We start from the raw sequence: 18,138 nt of genomic DNA, 5'->3' as shown, positions 1-18,138 counted from the left end.
TACCCCCCTGTATATAGCCTCCCTACTGTTATTTTACAGCTGCTCTTTAGTTATTTGCTTTTATTCTTTAAAAAATAAAAAATGCATTGTTGGTTAAGGGCTTGTTGGTTAATGTGGCAAATTTGATTTGATTTGATAATTAGCAGGCAGCGCGTGTTAACTGTCCTGTTGCGTAACAATCACATTTTGGAACAGTGAGTGCATTCTGACATCACGTCCATAAAACAACTCACGCTGGGGCGACCGTTAGAGGTATTTGGAACTCACGTGTGAAAAGGTTAACGATTACAAGCATACCCATAACATGATGCAGCCACCACTATGCTTGAAAACATGGAGTGGTACTCAGTTATGTGTTGTATTGGATTTGCCCCAAACATATCACTTTGTATTCAGGACCAAAGGTTAATTGCTTTGCCACATTTTCTGAGCAGTATTATTTTAGTGCCTTCTTGCAAACAGGATGCATTTTTTTGAATATTTTTATTCTGTACAGGTTTCCTTCTTTTCACTCTGTCAATTAGGTCAGTATTGTGGAGTAACTACAATATTGTTGATCCATCCTCAGTTTTCTCCTATCACAGCCATTAAACTCTGTAACTGTTTTAAAGTCACCATTGGCCTCATGGTGAAATCCCTGAGCGGTTTCATTTTACATTTACATTTTAGTCATTTAGCAGATACAGGTTTCCTTCCTCTCCGGCAACTGAGTTAGGAAGGACGCCCATATCTTTGTAGTGACTGGGTGTATTGCTACACCATCCAAGTGTAATTAATAACTTCACCATGCTCAAAGGGATATTCAATGTCTGTTTTTTAAATGTTTTACCTATCTACGAATAGGTGCCCTTCTTTGCGAGGCATTGGAAAACCTCCCTGGTCTTGTGGTTGAATTTGTGTTCGGAATTCACTACTCGACTGAGGGACCTTACAATTTTCTGTATGTATGGGGTACAAATCATGTTCAACACTATTATTGCACACTGAGTGAGTCCATGCAACCTATTATGTGACTTGTTAAGCACATTTTTACTAAGGGAAGGTATTTGTTTGCCTGGCATGGTCTGACTCGGCCTGGTGGGCTATTTGTGTGTGTGCGTCACCTGCCTGTGGTGTCCTGTGTAGTTTTTTGCCAGTTCTGGCGGGGATGCCCGGCGTCTCCCAGGGCACACAGGAAAAAGAGGGAATGCCTCCGGGCCGAGGCTGGGATGAGATGACTGCCGGATAAAAGAAGGGAGAACGAAAGAGCATGGACAGGATGGAGGGAGGAGGACTGAGGGAAGAATAAATGACAGGAGGAAAGAGAGAGAGGGAGGAGGAAAGGAAAGAGGAACCATGATTGAGGTAAAGGAGAGGGAGAACGGGGCCAATGTTGAGGCGAGCAGGGAAAAGGAGAGAGAGAATGGGGCCAGTGTTGAGGCGAGCAGGGTAAAGTAGAGAGAGAATGGGGCCAGTGTTGAGGCGAGCAGGGTAAAGTAGAGAGAGAACGGGGCCAGTGAGGCGAGCAGGGTAAAGGAGAGAGAGAATGGGGCCAGTGTTGAGGCGAGCAGGGTAAAGGAGAGAGAGAACGGGGCCAGTGTTGAGGCGAGCAGGGTAAAGGAGAGAGAGAACGGGGCCAGTGAGGCGAGCAGGGTAAAGGAGAGAGAGAATGGGGCCAGTGTTGAGGCGAGCAGGGTAAAGGAGAGAGAGAATGGGGCCAGTGTTGAGGCGAGCAGGGTAAAGGAGAGAGAGAACGGGGCCAGTGTTGTCTGAGTTAGAGTATGGTCATACATTTGGCAGGAGGTTAGGAATTGCAGCTCAGTTTCCACCTCATTTTGTGGGCAGTGTGCACATAGCCTGTCTTCTCTTGAGAGCCAGGTCTACCTACAGCGGCCTTTCTCAATAGCAATGCTCACTGAGTCTGTACATAATCAAAGCATTCCTTAATTTTGGGTCAGTCACAATGGTCAGGTATTCTGCCACTGTGTACACTCTGTTTAGGGCCAAATAGCATACCAATTTGCTCTGTTTTTTAAAATTATTTCCAGTGTGTCAAATAGTTGTCTTTTTGTTTTCTCATAATTTGGTTGGGTCTAATTGTGTTGTTGTCTTGGGGCTCTGTGGGGTCTGTTTGTGGACAGAGCCCCAGAACCAGTTGACTGAGGGGACTGTTCTCTAGGTTCATCACTCTGTAGGTGATGGCTTTGTGGTGAAATGTGTGTGCATCGTTTCCTTTTAGGTGTTTGTAGAATTGAACGTCTCTTTTCTGGATTTTGATAACTAGCGGGTATAGTCCTAATTCTGCTCTGCATGCATTTGGGGTTTTACATTATACACAAAGTATATTTTTGCAGAATTCTGCATGCAGAGTCTCAATTGGGTGTTTGTCCCATTTTGTGAATTCTTGGTTGGTGAGTGGACCCCAGACCTCACAACCATACAGGGATTGATGGTTTCTATAACTGACTGAAGTAATCTTTAGACAGATCCTAATTGGGATGTCGAGTTTTATGTTCCTTTTGATGGCATAGAAGGCTCTTCTTGCCTTGTCTCTTAGATCGTTCACAGCCTTGTGGAAGTTACCTGTGGTGTTGATGTTTAGGTTGAGGTAGGTATAATTCTTTGTGTGCTCTAGGGCAACGGTGTCTCGTTATAATTTGTATTTGATGTCCTGGCAACTGGACCTTTTTTGGAACACCATTATTTTTGTCTTACTTAGATTCATTGTCAGGGCCCAAGTCTGACAGAATCTGTGAAGAAGATCTAGGTGCTGCTGTAGGCCCTCCTTGGTTGGGGACAGAAGCACTAGTTCATCTGCAAACAGTAGACATTTGATTTCAGAGTCCAGTAGGGTGAGGCCGGGTGCTGTAGACTATTCTAGTGCCCTTGCCAATTCATTGATATACACTGAGTTTACAAAACATGACATAGACTGACCAGGTGAATGCTATGATCCCTCATTGAGGTCACCAGTTAAATCCACTTCAATCAGTGTAGATGAAGGGGAGGAGACAGGTTAAAGAAGGATTTTTAAGCCTTGAGACATGCATTGTGTATGAGTGCCTTTCAGAGGGTGAATGGGCAAGACAAAAGTGCCTTTGAATGGGGTATGGTAGTAGGTGCCAGGCGCACCGGTTTCAGTGTGTCAAGAACTGCAACGCTGCTGAGTTTTTCATGCTCAACAGTTTCCTGTGTGTATCAAGAATGGTCCACCACCCAAAAGACATCCAGCCAACTTGACACAACTGTGGGAAGCATTGGAGTCAACATGGGCCAGCATCCCTGTGGAACGCTTTCAACACCTTGTAGTCCATGCCCCGATGAATTGAGGCTATTCTGAGGGCAAAAGTGGGTGCAACTCAATATTAGGAAGGTGTTCCTAATGTTTTGTACACACAGTGTATATGTTGAAGGTGGGGCTCAAGCTGTGTCCCTGTCTCACCCCCCTGAGGAACAAAATATGTGTGTTTATTGCCAATTTTAACTGCTCACTTGTTGTTTGTGTCAATTTGTATAACAGACCAAACCTTTTTTTGAAATCAACAGAGCATGAGAAGACTTTGCTTTTGTTTGTTTGTCAATAAGGGTGTGCAGGGTGTATACGTGGTCTGTCGTACAGTGTGAGGTTGGTGTTTGGATTGGAACAGTGAGGAGGCAATATGAGGAAGATGTGTTTTTTTCTTGCCCAGAGTGAGGCTTCTATTAGCAAACGTGAAGATAAGCCGGCGACTGTACAAGTATTAAAAAAAACAAATAAATAGGACGATGAACAAAAAGTAGGCCTAATCAACTCAAAAGAAAATCCAGGCTCAATAATTACACTGGATGAGCTACAGGACAAAATACAAACCCTCCAACCCAAAAAGGCCTGTGGTGTTGATGGTAACCTAAATTAAATGAGAAAATATACAGACCACAAATTCAAAACAAAAGTGGAGAAAAATGTTACCCCAATAATGACAGTGGAATCTGTGTCAACAGCAATCTCGGAAGACTCCTCTGCAGTATCATCAATAGCAGACTCCAACATTTCCTCAGTGAAAACAATGTCCTGTAATTATTGCCTGTTAACCTGGCAGCATGCTGATCTGACCCTGTTTGTCTGTCTCTCAAACAAAGTAATCACATGCTTCTTGTAACAACACCCATTACCCAGAATGCATCACAAACCCTACCAATTACATAATTGACAATCAACTTCAATAAAGGCATGAAAAGGTATACAAACACATTCAGGTAGTATATTCCACACGATAAATATCCCCACATTATTATCAATAAATAAATGTTATTCTCATCAACCGTAAATCATCAGTGTCTGGTTATTCAAATAGGCATGTCTTTAGATTAGGTGACGGAGATCACATACGGTATTTTGGTTAAAAGCCTATTTGACATTTGCTCAGGATGTTGTTTTCACCTAGGAAATGTTGGAGTCTGCAGAGGATTCTTTCTGAGATTGCTGTTGACACAGATTCCACTGTCATTATTGGGATCAAATTTGTCTCCACTTTGTGGATTGGGGTGACCAGACCTTGGTCCCAAATATTGGGGAAGATGCCAGAGCTGAGGATAATGTTGAAGAGTTTAAGAATAGCCAATTTGAATTTGTGGTCTGTATATATTCTCATTTTGTTTTAGTTACCATCAACACCACAGGCCTTTTTGGGTTGGAGGGATTGTATTTTGTCCTGTAGTTCATCCAATGTAATTGGAGAATCCAATGGGTTCTGGTGGTCTTTAATAAATTATTCTAAGTTTAGTAAATTATCATGTATATGTTTTTGTTCTTGGTTCTTAGTTATATGGCCGAAAAGGTTGGAGAAGTGGTTTATCCATACATCTCCATTTTGGATAGATAACTCTTTGTGTTGTTGTTTGTTTCCCAGAAGTGATTTGATTCTATGGATTCTTCAATCACATTGAGCTGTTTTCTAACATGCTGTTCCTTTTTTTTTTCTTAGTGTATTTCTGTATTGTTTTAGTGTTTCACCATAGTGAAGGAGTAAGCTAAGTTTTTCTGGGTCTGTGTTTTTGGTTGGATTGTTTTCTCAATTTCTTTCTAAGGTTTTTGCATTCTTCATCAAACCATTTCTCATTGTTGTTAGTTTTCTTAGGTTTTCTGCTTGAATATTTAAATGTGATATGTTAGCTGAGAGGTCAAATATACTGTTCATGCTTCCTACTGCTAAGTTTCCACCTTCACTATAGCTGGGCAACATTTTGTCCAGGAAGTTGTCTAGGAGGGATTGGATTTGTTGTTGGCCAATAGTTTTTCGGTAGGTTGTGATTTTGCTGTGGTCTGATAGGTGTGTCAGTTGGCTGACTGTGAACGCTCTGAGAGACTCTGGGTTGAGGTCAGTGATGAAGTAGTCTACAGTACTACTGCCAAGAGATGAACTGTAGGCTGGTGTACCTACCGTATGAGTACCATTGACTATGTACAGACCCAGTTTGCAACAGCTGCTGGAATTGTGACCCTCATTTTTGCCTCATATGACATTACAGTAGGCTACCGGTAGCCTGTATCAATTACGCTTTTCAGACAATGGAATGTGGCCCCTTGAAAGCTCTACAACCTCCATAGAGGATGACCTTTCCTCACAGGAAGCGGTGCAGGTCCTAATCCAGGCACTTGTCATCTCCCATCTAGACTACTGCAACTCTCTGTTAGCTTGTCTCCCCGCTTGTGACATCAAACCCCTGCAACTTATCCAGAATGCTGCAGCCCACCTGGTGTTCAATCTTCCCAAGTTCTGGGAGGACCTATATAGGGTGTGGCCAGGGTTGGTTTGGAAGGGGTGTCAACTGGTTGGAGTGGGGATGTGGATAGTGATTAGGTTTAGGTCTAGGAGGGAGTCTGGCAGGTCTGGGTCAGGTGCTCATCTCTCTATTGCTCCTGTGTGAGGTGCTGGGGCTGCGGTTGAGTTCGATGTCTTGGCCTTGTAGAGGTGTACCTGGTCGTAGAGGCTGTCCAAATCCAGGGTGGGGTGATGGGCCAGGTAAACATTGGTTTTGAGGCACAGTCACGGGAAATGCTTGTATTCACCCGCTGTATGATGACAGGGTGAAAGTATTTTCGTGGAGGGTGGAGATGACCACTCGTGTGGTAGAGAAAGTGGAAGAAGCTTTTTCAATCACTCCCTTGAGTGCTGTGGCCACCCTTTCCTGCTGGGCCCTCAGGTCGTTTGTGCCTGTGTGAATTATGATGTGGCTGGGGGACCCTAGTCGGTCCTCTGACCGCAGCTCCAGGGCGTGCCACGTGTTTGGAGACCACAGTTTAGCCACTTTGTGTAGGAAAGAGTTTATTTTCCTTAGCAAATTTCCTGTTTAAGTCTATTAGGAGACTGAAAAGATTTGGCATGGGTCCCCAAAAAGTTATACAGCTGCACTATCGAGAGCATCTTGATCGTTAGCATCACCGCCTGTTGTGGCAACTGCTAGGCATTCGACCGTAAGGCGCTACAGAGGGTAGTGCGTACGGCCCAGTACATCACTGGGGCCAAGCTTCCTGCCATTCAGGACCTCTATACCAGGCGGTGTCAGAGGAAGGCCCAAAAAAGTGTCAAAGAATCCAGTCACCCAAGTCATAGACTGTTTTCTCTGCTACCGCACGGCAAGCGGTACCGGAGCACCAAGTCTAGGTCCAAAAGGCTCCTTAACAGCATCTATCCCCAAGCCATAAGACTGCTGAACAATTAATCAAATGGCCACCCGGACTAATTACATTGACACCCCCCCCTTTGTTTTTACACTGCTGTCCTTGGCAGCCTTTATCTGCTGGTTGTTGTGTTGCTGGGTAGTCCTTGGCAGTCTTTATCTGCTGGTTGTTGTGTTGCTGGGTAGTCCTTGGCAGTCTTTATCTGCTGGTTGTTGTGTTGCTGGGTAGTCCTTGGCAGTCTTTATCTGCTTGTTGTTTTGTTGCTGCGTGGTCCTTGGCAGTCTTTATCTGCTGGTTCTTGTGTTGCTGGGTAGTCCTTGGCAGTCTTTATCTGCTAGTTGTTGTGTTGCTGGGTAGTCCTTGGCAGTCTTTATCTGCTGGTTGTTGTGTTGCTGGGTAGTCCTTGGCAGTCTTTATCTGCTATTTGTTGTGTTGCTGGGTAGTCCTTGGCAGTCTTTTTCTGCTAGTTGTTGTGTTGCTGGGTAGTCCTTGGCAGTCTTTAACAGTAAGAGTCCTTTCCAGGTATTTTTGTCCAAATTCAAGGTTGTACGCTTGAGTTCCGTTAACACCATCTCTCTCTCTCTCTGTGTGTTTGTGTCCTCTAGACCTTTATATTGAGTTCTGTTAACACCATCTCTCTCTCTCTCTGTGTTTGCGCCTTCAAGACCTTTTATATTGAGTTCTGTTAACACCATTTCTCTCGCTCTCTCTCGCTGTTTGTGTCCTCTATACCTTTATATTGAGTTCCGTTAACACCATCTCTCTCTCTCTCTCTCTCTCTCTCTCTCTGTGTTTGTGTCCTCAAGACCTTTATATTCACAGATGGGGAGGATCAGGAGCTGAGGAGGAGAGCAGGTAAAACAATACACTCTTCAGGTGGACAATGGAAGTACAAATAGGAGAGCAATTATTGTGTCACTGTACCTTTGTGATTGATGTTCTTAGAGAGACTTATAATATGTTATCAGGCATATGTGTATTTGATACTCCGTTATAAAGGTCTCAGTAGTAAGATAAGTGGGCTCAGCACCGTTTCTCTTTCTCTCTGTCAGGTGCTAACGTCGTCAACACCAACTGTTCAGCAGTACACACGCGGCAGGCCCTGTGCTGTAAGATGTCTGTGGAATACGACAAGTTCATCGAGTCACAGAGGAAGTGAGTGTTCAGTCACACTTTACCTTACTGCCTGTGTAATCGGTGGGATTTGAACCTAGGTCTCCCACGGGAGAAACCCACGTCTTGACCATTACACCAAAAGGAAATTCCCTCTTGGGACGACCACTGATTTTGATGTCGCTGGCGGGGCTACCTCATCACGTGACCATGAGCAACCATGTCTGCTACACCTGCTATTCCCCATCACATTGCATGCTAAGATAAGAACTTAACTATAGATGAAGTCATTTATTATAATCGGCCAATAAGTAGCCAATTCAGAAGAAGTGAATGTTTTCTCCTGCCCTGATCAGAGACCTGAAGTAGTCCCACTTGCTTGGTGTTTAAAGCCCAGTGCAGTCAAAACTGGATTTTCTGGTGTTTTATATATACTGTATTTCCCATACTATGAGGTTGGAATAATACTGTGAAATTGTAAAATGTTTGAAAAGACTGCCTGAAATTTCAGCCTGTTTTGGTGGGATGGAGTTTTGGCCTGACTGGTGACATCACCAAGCGGTAAATTAGTTAATAGACCAATAAAAAGAGTTCCAAACCTCTCTGCCAAAAACAGATCGTTTTCAGTTCCCCTCCCAACTCGGACCACTCCTAGACAGTCCTAGCAACATTCTTGCTTGTGAAATGGCTCTTTGGTAAGAAGCTATTCTGGTTTCCCTTTGACCTTTTTAATTGAAAACAATCACAGTAAGGTACTTAATAGTTACCCAGAAATTATTTTATATTGAGATAAAAACGGCTGCATCGGACCTTTAACCCTGCTGCCTTTGTCAAGAGTACTGAGCCCCACAGTTTCAGCAGACTGCCTGTCTTATGTAAAGAAATACAGCTATTTCTTTACTGCTGAGATGAGGCCTTTTTTGAGAGTACATCTCACACATAGACATACATTGTATATACAAAAGTATGTGGACACCCCTTCAAATTAGTGGATTCGGCTATTTCAGCCACACCCATTGCTGACAGGTGTATAAAATCGAGCACCCACTGCTAGAGCTGCCCCGGTCAACTGTAAGTGCTGTTATTGTGAAGTGGAAACGTCTAGGAGCAACAACGGCTCAGCCGCAAAGTGGTAGGCCACACAAGCTCACAGAACAGGACCGCCGAGTGCTGAAGCGCTTAGCTCGTAAAAATAATCTGTCCTCGGTTGCAACACTCACTACCGAGTTCCAAACTGCCTCTGGAAGCAACATCAGCACAATCATTGTTTGTTGGGAGCTTCATGAAATGGGTTTCCATGGCCGAGCAGCCGCACACAAGTCTAAGATCACCATGCGCAATGCTAAGTGTCGGCTAGAGTGGTGTAAAGCTCGCCGCCATTGGACTTTGGAGCAGTGGAAACATGATCTCTGGAGTGATGAATCACACTTCACCATCTAGCAATCCGACGGACGAATCTGGGTTTGGTGGATGCCAGGAGAATGCTACGTGCCCCAATGCATAGTGCCGACTGTAGAGTTTGGTGGAGGAGGAATAATGGTCTGGGGCTGTTTTTCATTGTTCGGGCTAGGCCCCTTAGTTCCAGTGAAGGGAAATCTTAATGCTACAGCATACAATTACATTTTAGACGATTCTGTGCTGTCACGCTTGTTGAATGACGGGTCAGACCAAGGCGCAGCGTGATATGCATACATGTTTATTTTAACTGAATAAACACCACGACAAAACAATAAATGAAACGAAACGTGAAGTCCAAGGTAGTACAGAAAACAAACCTTACACGGAACAACATCCCACAACTAGACAGTGCCAATAGGCTGCTTAAGTATGGGCCCCAATCAGAGACAACGAGCGACAGCTGCCTCTGATTGAGAACCACACCGGCCAACATAGAACTAGACATACTAGATCCTCATACATAGAACAAGCACAACAAGGAATATACACACCCTGACTCAACATATAAGCGTCCCCTGAGTCAGGGCGTGACGTGCTTCCAACTTTGTGGCAACAGTTTGGGGAAGGCCCTTTCCTGTTTCAGCAAGACAATGCCCCCGTGCACAAAGCGAGGTCCATACAGAAATGGTTTGTCGAGATCGGTGTGGAAGAACTTGACTGGCCTGCACTGAGCCCTGACCTCAACCCCATTGAACACCTTTGGGAAGAATTGGAACGCCGACTGCGAGCCAGGCCTAATCGCCCAACATCAGTGCCCAACCTCACTAATGCTCTTGTGGCTGAATGGAAGCAAGTCCCTGCAACAATGTTTCAACATCTAGTGGAAAGCCTTCCCAGAAGAGTGGAGGCTGTTATAGCAGCAAAGGAGGGACTAACTCCATATTAAAGCCCATGATTTTGAAATGAGATGTTCGATGAGCAGGTGTCCACATACTTTTGGTCATGTAGTGTATGTCTTAGATTCTCTGTGTGTTTGGTTAAGGAGGTCAACAGTTGAATAGGACTGTATGTCTCCACATACCTCTGCCAATCACAGGCCTATTTGAAAACATGGACACATTCGTTCCAGTCCCATGTCCTGTATTTGTTCCAGTCCCATGTCCTGTATTTGTTCCAGTCCCATGTCCTGTATTTGTTCCATTCCCATGTCCTGTATTTGTTCCAGTCCCATGTCCTGTATTTGTTCCAGTCCCATGTCCTGTATTTGTTCCAGTCCCATGTCCTGTATTTGTTCCAGTCCCATGTCCTGTATTTGTTCCAGTCACATGTACTGTATTTATTCCAGTCCCATGTCCTGTATTTGTTCCAGTCCCATGTCCTGTATTTGTTCCAGTCACATGTACTGTATTTATTCCAGTCCCATGTCCTGTATTTATTCCAGTATTTGTCTCCACATACCTCTGCCAATGACAGGCCTATTTGAAAACATGGACACATTCGTTCCAGTCCCATGTCCTGTATTTGTTCCAGTCCCATGTCCTGTATTTGTTCCAGTCCCATGTCCTGTATTTGTTCCAGTCCCATGTCCTGTATTTGTTCCAGTCACATGTACTATATTTATTCCAGTCACATGTACTGTATTTATTCCAGTATTTGTTACTTCTATACATTGATGAACACCATCACTGTTGTGATAATGTGATGTTAACAACTTAACATGTCAGTAACACTTTATAACATTTATCGATAACAACTTTATAGTAACTGTATTTATGTAATAGCTTGCATCTCCCCCCCCCCCCCCAGGTGGTTCTGCCATATGGATGATGATAACTATGTGATTGTACCCAGTCTGCTGAAGCTGCTGTCCTCCTACCACCACACCCAGGATGTTTACCTGGGCCGGCCCAGCCTCGACCACCCCATAGAGGCCGCAGAGAGGGTCAAGAGTGACGGATCTGTGAGTACATCCAGTGTCTGTATGTCTGTCTGTCTCTCTCTTTCTCCATCCCTTCTGTCGTTCTGTCTATACCTCCCTTCCTGTCTCTCTCTTTCTCCATTCCTTCTATCTGTCATTCTGTCTATACCTCCCTTCCTGTCTCTCTTTCTCCATTCCTTCTATCTGTCGTTCTGTCTATACCTCCCTTCCTGTCTCTCTCTTTCTCCATTCCTTCTATCTGTCGTTCTGTCTATACCTCCCTTCCTGTCTCTCTCTTTCTCCATTCCTTCTATCTGTCGTTCTGTCTATACCTCCCTTCCTGTCTCTCTCTTTCTCCATTCCTTCTATCTGTCGTTCTGTCTATACCTCCCTTACTGTCTCTCTCTTTCTCCATTCCTTCTATCTGTCGTTCTGTCAATACCTCCCTTCCTGTCTCTTTCTTTCTCTCTATCCCTCTCTTGTTCTCTTACTTCTGACCTCTGACCCTTGTTTTCTTCTCCCAGGTGTCAGTGAGGTTCTGGTTCGCTACAGGAGGAGCAGGGTTCTGTATCAGTCGTGGTCTGGCCCTCAAGATGAGTCCATGGGCTAGGTGAGTTTGAACAGTTCAACATTTTCAATGTTCTTCAGATGCACATATTATTGTGGCTGTTTAAAGGGTAATTTAAATGTAAAGGCAGAAATGTAGATTTCCGCCTAAATAGACACACCCAAAAATAACTACTTTTAATGAACAGTTATATGATAAGGACATACATAAACTTGGTATCACACCTGGGAGATAAGGAAATGGTCAGAACATAGGAATGGCACAGTTCAGATCACACAAGATCAAACACACACAAAGTAACCTTTTTTTAAAATGTAATCTTTCATGGACAAGCTATAAGTAAATGATCGATGAATAGAGCTGGAAACTCCTCAGATGGCTTCCACAACAACTCAAAAACTTATGTGGAAAAAATGTGATTGATAGACACAACAGCTATAACTTTATAAACGTTTTAGTAAGGGGTATAAAAACAAAATGTCTACAATATCAACTTCTCTCAAACATTGTGGTTGTGTCAGGGGACATCCAAGTGTCCTTTCAACCTCCCAAACATCATCATCCTCCTCATCCTCCTCATCATCCTCTCTGTGGGGAATAAAATACAGGAATATAAAGGGATCAGTATTGCAGTTGACAAATCTTACAAAACTACATTATTCAAATATAAAAGCAATATGCTAAAGGCTAACACCCAGCCTAAACTGTGTTACAAATTCCCTGCTGGTGACTTTTAGCATCTCACAGCCCTCTCTCAGAGACTAACTCTGTACATGTCTAACTCCTTCAGTAGGTTCCCCTCCCCCACTGGACATAGCAGGCCAGGGGGGTGGTAGACTGGCCCTTCACAACTTGCCAGGTGAGAGAGCAGCAAGCTCACCTGTCCACAAAGCATCTCAGAGTAAGAGTGCTGATCTAGGATCAGTTTGGCTTTTTAGATCATAATGAATAAGATTATTTGGACACTGTCTGGAGAGTGGCTCACACAGAGGTGTGAAACACAGACGCACACACACACACACACACACACAAAGCCACAATGCAAACAGTGGGACACATAAGAGACAAGGGTGGGTGGGGGGTGCTGAGTAGTATTTTTGTTGTAATAATGTGTTGTTTTTGCTCAATCTGATTGGGTGGGCCTGGCAGGGCCTGGCTCCCCAGTGGGTGGGCCTCTGTCCACCCAGGCCCACCCATGCCTACGCCCCTGCTTCCCAATGGAAAACTAATTTGAAATATATTGCACAAACAGGACACAGTTACATAGGCCTATACTGTGTGTAAGCTATACATACAGTTGTGGTCAAAAGTTTTGAGAATGACACAAATTCTAATTTTCACAAAGTCTGCTGCCTCAGTTTTGATTATGGCAATTTGCATATACTCCAGAATGTCATGAAGAGTGATCAGATGAATTGCAATTAATTGCAAAGTCCCTCTTTGCCATGAAAATGAACTTAATCCCAAAAAAAACATTTCCACTGCATTTCAGCCCTGCCACAAAAGGACCAGCTGCCATCATGTCAGTGATTCTCTCGTTAACACAGGTGAGAGTGTTGACGAAGACAAGGCTGGAGATCACTCTGTCATGCTGATTGAGTTAGAATAACAGACTGGAAGCTTTAAAAGGAGGGTGGTGCTTGAAATCATTGTTCTTCCTCTGTTAACCATGGTTACCTGCAAGGAAACACGTGCCGTCATCATTGCTTTGCACAAAAAGGGCTTCACAGGCCAGGACCGTCTCCTAAAGTTGATTCAGCTGCGGGATCGGGGCACCACCAGTGCAGAGCTTGCTCAGGAATGGCAGTAGGCAGGTGTGAGTGCATCTGCACGCACAGTGAGGCGAAGACTTTTGGAGGATGGCCTGGAGTTAAGAAGGGCAGCAAAGAAGCCACTTCTCTCCAGGAAAAACATCAGGGACAGACTGATATTCTGCAAAAGGTACAGGGATTGGACTGCTGAGGACTGGGGTAAAGTCATTTTCTCTGATGAATCCCCTTTCCGATTGTTTGGGGCATCCGGAAAACACCTTGTCCGGAGAAGACAAGGTGAGCGCTACCATCAGTCGTGTGTCATGCCAACAGTAAAGCATCCTGAGACCATTCATGTGTGTGGTTGCTTCTCAACCAAGGGAGTGGGCTCGCTCACAATTTTGCCTAAGAACACAGCCATGAATAAAGAATGGTACCAACACATCCTCCGAGAGCAACTTCTCCCAACCATCCAAGAACAGTTTGGTGACTACCAATGCCTTTTCCAGCATGATGGAGCACCTTGCCATAAGGCAAAAGTGATAACTAAGTGGCTCGGGGAACAAAACATCTGAATTTTGGGTCCATGGCCAGGAAACTCCCCAGACCTTAATCCCATTGGTCAATCCTCAAGAGGCAGGTGGACAAACAAAAACCCACATATTCTGACAAACTCCAAGCATTGATTATGCAAGAATGGGCTGCCATCAGTCAGGATGTGGCCTAGAAGTTAATTGACAGCATGCCAGGGTGGATTGCAGAGGTCTTGAAAAAGTAGGGTCAACACTGCAAATATTGACTCTTTGCATAAACTTAATGTAATTGTCAATAAAAGCCTTTGACACTTATGGAATGCTTGCAATTATACTTCAGTATACCATAGTATCATCTGACAAAAATATCTCATAACCCTGAAGCAGCGAACTTTGTGAAGACCAATACTCAAAACCTTTGACCACGACTATTCAGTCCACAAAAAAGCAGACCACAACTATAACAAAACAACATTACTGTAATGTAAAAGCTATACTAGCCTAAACAAAGCAAACAGTGGGACACAGGTAGCCTACCTTTTAGAGACAAAGTAACAATGGCCATGAGAATCTGGTGGCCTCTCCAAAGTTAAACAGAATATATCCAACTTTTAGCAGCAAACTAATGTGAAATATATACAATATGTAAGTACTTTGGAATGATAGACAGGATATAGGCTACACAGGAAAGGACACCGCTATTCTAGAAATACAAAGCACAAAGGAGCAGACCACAACTAGATAAAACATACTAAATACACTGCTCTAAAAAACAAAGGGAACACTAAAATAACACATCCTAGATCTGAATGAATGAAATAATCTTATTAAATACTTTTTTCTTTACATAGTTGAATGTGCTGACAACAAAATCACACAAAAATTATCAATGGAAATCAAATTTATCAACCCATGGAGGTCTGTATTTGGAGTCACCCTCAAAATTTAAGTGGAAAACCACACTACAGGCTGATCCAACTTTGATGTAATGTCCTTAAAACAAGTCAAAATGAGGCTCAATAGTGTGTGTGGCCTCCACGTGCCTGTATGACCTCCCTACAACGCCTGGGCATGCTCCTGATGAGGTGGCGGATGGTCTCCTGAGGGATCTCCTCCCAGACCTGGACTAAAGCATCCGCCAACTCCTGGACAGTCTGTGGTGCAACATGGCGTTGGTGGATGGAGCGAGACAGGATGTCCCAGATGTGCTCAATTGGATTCAGGTCTGGGGAACGGGCGGGCCAGTCCATAGCATCAATGCCTTCCTCTTGCAGGAACTGCTGACACACTCCAGCCACATGAGGTCTAGCATTGTCTTGCATTAGGAGGAACCCAGGGCCAACCGCACCAGCATATGGTCTCACAAGGGGTCTGAGGATCTCATCTCGGTACCTAATGGCAGTCAGGCTACCTCTGGCGAGCACATGGAGGTCTGTGCGGCCCCCCAAAGAAATGCCAACCCACAACATGACTGACCCACCGCCAAACCAGTCATGCTGGAGGATGTTGCAGGCAGCAGAACGTTCTCCACGGCGTCTCCAGACTCTGTCACGTCTGTCACATGTGCTCAGTGTGAACCTGCTTTCGTCTGTGAAGAGCACAAGGCGCCAGTGGCGAATTTGCCAATCTTGGTGTTCTCTGGCAAATGCCAAACGTCCTGCACGGTGTTGGGCTGTAAGCACAACCCCCACCTGTGGACGTCGGGCCCTCATACTACCCTCATGGAGTCTGTTTCTGACCGTTTGAGCAGACACATGCACATTTGTGGCCTGCTGGAGGTCATTTTGCAGGGCTCTGGCAGTGCTCCTCCTGCTCCTGCTTGTACAAAGGCGGAGGTAGCAGTCCTGCTGCTGGGTTGTTGCCCTCCTACGGCCTCCTCCACGTCTCCTGATGTACTGGCCTGTCTCCTGGTAGCGCCTCCATGCTCTGGACACTACGCTGACAGACACAGCAAACCTTCTTGCCACAGCTCGCATTGATGTGCCATCCTGGATGAGCTGCACTACCTGAGCCACTTGTGTGGGTTGTAGACTCCGTCTCATGCTACCACTAAAGTGAAAGCACCGCCAGCATTCAAAAGTGACCAAAACATCAGCCAGGAAGCATAGGAACTGAGAAGTGGTCTGTGGTCACCACCTGCAAAACCAGTCCTTTATTGGGGGTGTCTTGCTAATTGCCTATAATTTCCACCTGTTGTCTATTCCATTTGCACAACAGCATGTGAAATGTATTGTCAATCAGTGTTGCTTCCTAAGTGGACAGTTTGATTTCACAGAAGTGTGATTGACTTGGAGTTACATTGTGTTGTTTAAGTGTACCCTTTATTTTTTTGAGCAGTGTACATACAGTAAAGAAAGTTATACAAAATAATTTACTTACAGATCTAAAACGGAATCTAATCCTTCTAGAAAACATTTTTCTAAGCCCAAGTCATAGTCATCTTGGTCCAGGTTGCTCTCAGCATCTGTGTCTGACTCACGAAACAGTTCCTTCAAAGCCTCTTTCTCTGTATACCTGGTTTTGTCATATTTTTACCCCCCTGTTGGGTAGTTTCCAACTGTTGCATTCGTTAGAATTGTTGTTAAAACCTTTAAAAAATGTTGATGACCGTTGCTACATATACTGTAGATACAGTACACATGAAAACATGAAATGACCTCGGGAATCGATAGAACATCGCTCAGAGATACATAAATACGATATAACATTCAAAATGGGGGAATCTTACCTTTAAGCTATTAAGCCAAACTGTTTTGAGCAGTTCACTCACTACCTCACCTCTTCCCTCCCCTTTCTTCTCTCTCCCTCCCTCCTTTCTCTCCCTCTCACCCTCTCCACTCCTCCTCCTCCTCCCTCCCCCCAGTCTGGGGAACTTCATCAGCACGGCGGAGAAGATCCGTCTCCCTGACGACTGCACCATCGGTTACATCATCGAGGCGCTGCTGGAGGTGAAGCTGACACATACACAGCTCTTCCACTCCCACCTGGAGAACCTGCAGAGGCTGCCCACAGACACCATTCTGGAGCAGGTAGGGGTGGAGGAAGAGAGAGAGAGAGGGAGACAGAGGGAGAGAAAGAGACAACCCTCCTTTGTCTTTTTGTCTGTGATGCATACAACAGCTTCCAATTGTTTTCAGCCATCAAAGACAAACTGTGTGTGTGTGTGTATGTGTCTAGGTCACTTTGAGCTACGGGGGTTTTGAGAACAGGAGGAATGTGATCAGCATTGGCGGAGCCTTCTCTCTGGTGGAGGACCCGTCACGGTAAACAGACAAACATTACCCCAACATTCACCCAACATTGTCAGGCACAAGGAAATTACATGACACTGGTTTGCTAAACCTCTGCCTCAGTGCATTTTGCTCTAGCTGAATTGTGAATGACATGTAAATGGTTATCCTCTCTCTCTCCCCCCTCTCTCCCCTCTCTCTCTCTCCCCTCTCTCCCTCCCCTCTCCCTCCCCTCTCTCCCCCCTCTCTCCCCCCTCTCTCTCCCCCAACTCTTTTCTCTTTGTCTTACCATCTTCCTCTCTCTCCCCCTCTCTCTCTCTCTCCCCTCTCCCCCCTCTCTCTCCCCCAACTCTTTTCTCTTTGTCTTACCATCTTCCTCTCTCTCTCTCCTCTCTCTCCCCCCTCTTTTCTCTTTGTCTTACCATCTTCCTCTCTCTCCCCCCTCTCTCTCTCTCCTCTCTCTCCCCCCTCTTTTCTCTTTGTCTTACCATCTCCCTCTCTCTCCCTCTCTCCCCCTCCATCTCTCCTCTCTCCCTTTCTACCCCTCCATCTCTCCTCTCTCCCTCCATCTCTCCTCTCGGCCTCTCTCTCTAGATTTAAGACTGTCCACTGCCTCCTCTACCCAGAGACTGACTGGTGTCCTAGTAAGGGTCACCATTGATGGCCACTACAGTACAGCATATCTACAATACTTCCTACCAGCCTGGTTGACTGGTGTCCCCATGTATGCTAGCTATGGCAAAATAATGACAAGGCCAAAACAGGTTCACTGGCACCCAGGCTAACCCTACAGAACCACTTCACTCAGACGCTTGTAACGCCAAGGTAGTGGGTTCGATCCCCGGGACCACCCATACACAAAAATGTATGCACGCATGACTGTAAGTCGCTTTGGATAAAAGCGTCTGCTAAATGGCATATTATTATTATATATAAAACAGGTTCACTGGCACCCAGGCTAACCCTACAGAACCACTTCACTCAGAT

General features: G+C 45.0%; 1 protein-coding gene across 4 annotated transcripts in view; it reads left to right on the top strand.

Moving 5' to 3' along the window:
* LOC121577674 (beta-1,3-N-acetylglucosaminyltransferase radical fringe-like) overlaps positions 1–18,036 on the top strand; it is a 31,509-nt gene extending 13,473 nt beyond the window's left edge. For 3 of the 4 annotated variants that reach the window (XM_041891464.2, XM_041891447.2, XM_045222532.1), the window contains 7 exons: positions 7,447–7,495; positions 7,693–7,795; positions 10,958–11,111; positions 11,594–11,679; positions 16,785–16,950; positions 17,099–17,184; positions 17,746–18,036. In XM_041891464.2, the coding sequence (XP_041747398.1) occupies positions 7,447–7,495; positions 7,693–7,795; positions 10,958–11,111; positions 11,594–11,679; positions 16,785–16,950; positions 17,099–17,184; positions 17,746–17,812 (711 nt within the window). In that variant the 3' untranslated portion in view covers positions 17,813–18,036. The remainder of the gene's footprint in view (positions 1–7,446; positions 7,496–7,692; positions 7,796–10,957; positions 11,112–11,593; positions 11,680–16,784; positions 16,951–17,098; positions 17,185–17,745) is intronic. The other variant, XM_041891457.2, reaches the window with a different exon arrangement.
* The last annotated feature ends 102 nt before the right edge of the window (positions 18,037–18,138 follow it).

Source organism: Coregonus clupeaformis, chromosome 1 (genome assembly GCF_020615455.1).
Source record: "Coregonus clupeaformis isolate EN_2021a chromosome 1, ASM2061545v1, whole genome shotgun sequence".
NCBI lineage: Eukaryota > Metazoa > Chordata > Actinopteri > Salmoniformes > Salmonidae > Coregonus > Coregonus clupeaformis.
Note: the sequence above shows the minus strand (reverse complement) of the source record. Positions and strands in the feature narration are given on the sequence as shown.